This window comes from Salvelinus namaycush, chromosome 17 (genome assembly GCF_016432855.1).
Source record: "Salvelinus namaycush isolate Seneca chromosome 17, SaNama_1.0, whole genome shotgun sequence".
Lineage (NCBI taxonomy): Eukaryota > Metazoa > Chordata > Actinopteri > Salmoniformes > Salmonidae > Salvelinus > Salvelinus namaycush.
Genome location: NC_052323.1, coordinates 5,315,265 through 5,317,001, shown reverse-complemented (window position 1 = coordinate 5,317,001; position 1,737 = coordinate 5,315,265). Strand labels below are relative to the sequence as shown.

At 43.3% G+C, this 1,737-nt stretch overlaps 1 protein-coding gene across 2 annotated transcripts in view; it reads left to right on the top strand.

Moving 5' to 3' along the window:
* Positions 1-1,352, top strand: part of LOC120061982 (glutamate receptor 2-like) — a 65,046-nt gene extending 63,694 nt beyond the window's left edge. For both annotated transcript variants that reach the window (XM_039011769.1, XM_039011770.1), the window contains exons 15-16: positions 348-482; positions 1,188-1,352. In XM_039011769.1, coding sequence (XP_038867697.1) covers positions 348-482; positions 1,188-1,352 — 300 coding nt within the window. The remainder of the gene's footprint in view (positions 1-347; positions 483-1,187) is intronic.
* Positions 1,353-1,737: the final 385 nt, after the last annotated feature.

Sequence of the window (1,737 nt, the reverse complement as noted above, 5' to 3'; positions counted from 1 at the left end):
GAAACACATAGATTACTCTACCACATTTGAAATATAGCTGCATTTCATCTTGCAAATATATTTCTATATCACTAGACCAAGTACTAACCTTAATCCACCACATTGCTTTTATAAAGTAACCCTAAAAAATAGGCAGCACCTGTGTGTGGTTTGTAACGTTGTCTAGATTTGTTGTGCTTTAGTGTACATTATCTGCTTGGTAAATTGATAGACCATGTAGAAATGCTAGCATATTTGTGTGTTGCTGTGTCAGTAGTTTTTTTTGTTGGTGGATGGGCGTTTTTATTTTTTATTATGCCCTTTTATCTGTGCCCTCCCACTGACATCTGTCTCGTGTGCGTTTGCAGGAGAAGACGAGCGCCCTCAGTCTGAGCAATGTGGCAGGGGTTTTCTACATTCTGGTCGGCGGACTTGGTTTGGCCATGCTGGTGGCCTTGATTGAGTTCTGTTACAAGTCCCGAGCCGAGGCGATACGAATGAAGGTGGCAAAGAATGCACAGAATATTAACCCAACTTCCTCGCAGAATTCACAGAATTTTGCAACTTATAAGGAAGGTTACAACGTATATGGGATCGAAAGTGTAAAAATTTAGGGGGTAGGAACGAGGTCTTCATATAAATTCCCCCAATGCACGCTTTTGGCTTCATCTGTCCCATCCTTGAATGTTGAATGTGGAGGTTGGCCAAATCAGATCGTGTTATGATTTGGTAATGAGAGAGAGACTACCCTGTTTTTTAGAGTGTACAGTGTTTTGGTTCATTTTAAGTTTCCTTACTATTTAACATCATGATCATGTATGCCTGTTGATGGCCATGCTCATTAACCTATGTCCCAGTGACACATTAATCGATACTGCTTGTGATAATCATGCATATCAAGCTGTACATGGGCATTTGCATCCCGCATTTTGCCATACCCATGGAAATCATATTTTGTTTACGTTTGCATTCTCATCTTTCTACATTTAAAATTTTAAGTTTACTAGGTTGGAGGGGATGTCTGGAATTAACCTGGTTTCCTTGTGTTTGTGTGTTTGTGTGCTGGAATACGTGTGTGTGTATATGGTTATGTTGGTTGCGTGTGTGTGTGTGTGTGTGTGTGTGTGTGTGTGTGTGTGTGTGTGTGTGTGTGTGTGTGTGTGTGTGTGTGTGGTGTGTGTGTGTGTGTGCTTGTGTGTGTATGTTAGGTGACCTTCACGGACGCAATGAGGAGCAAAGCGAGGCTGTCTATAACGGGGAGTACTGGGGAGAATGGCCGGGTGATGACTCCAGAGTTTCCGAAAGCAGTGCATGCGGTACCTTACGTGAGACCCGGCATGGGAATGAACGTCAGCTTGACAGATCTCTCCTGATCGATAAGAACCTTTTGAGTGCCTTACAATGGTTTCAATAGAGCGGTTTTCGTCTTTTTCCCCTCGCCCCTCTCTCTTCACGCTTTCTTTCTCTCCATTTTAGTTGAATGGGTCAAGGGGCCTCCCGTTATGGTGTCATGAAGACGTTTCCTTCTTCTCGCTCTCTATTTCTCACTAAACAAAAGACAATCCCTCTCGATGGAATTTCACCTTGGAATACAAAGGGAGGCCTTTTTTTGTAACCCGGTGACATCATTTCCTATCTCTGAGTATGTTGGAGATATAGGAAGCATGATTGACTGTAACAGCTGCTCATGGGAGTTCTGTCATCTCAACTGGGGGGGGGGGGTCATTGTTGAGACAACACGTCTGTTTCTGTAGCCAC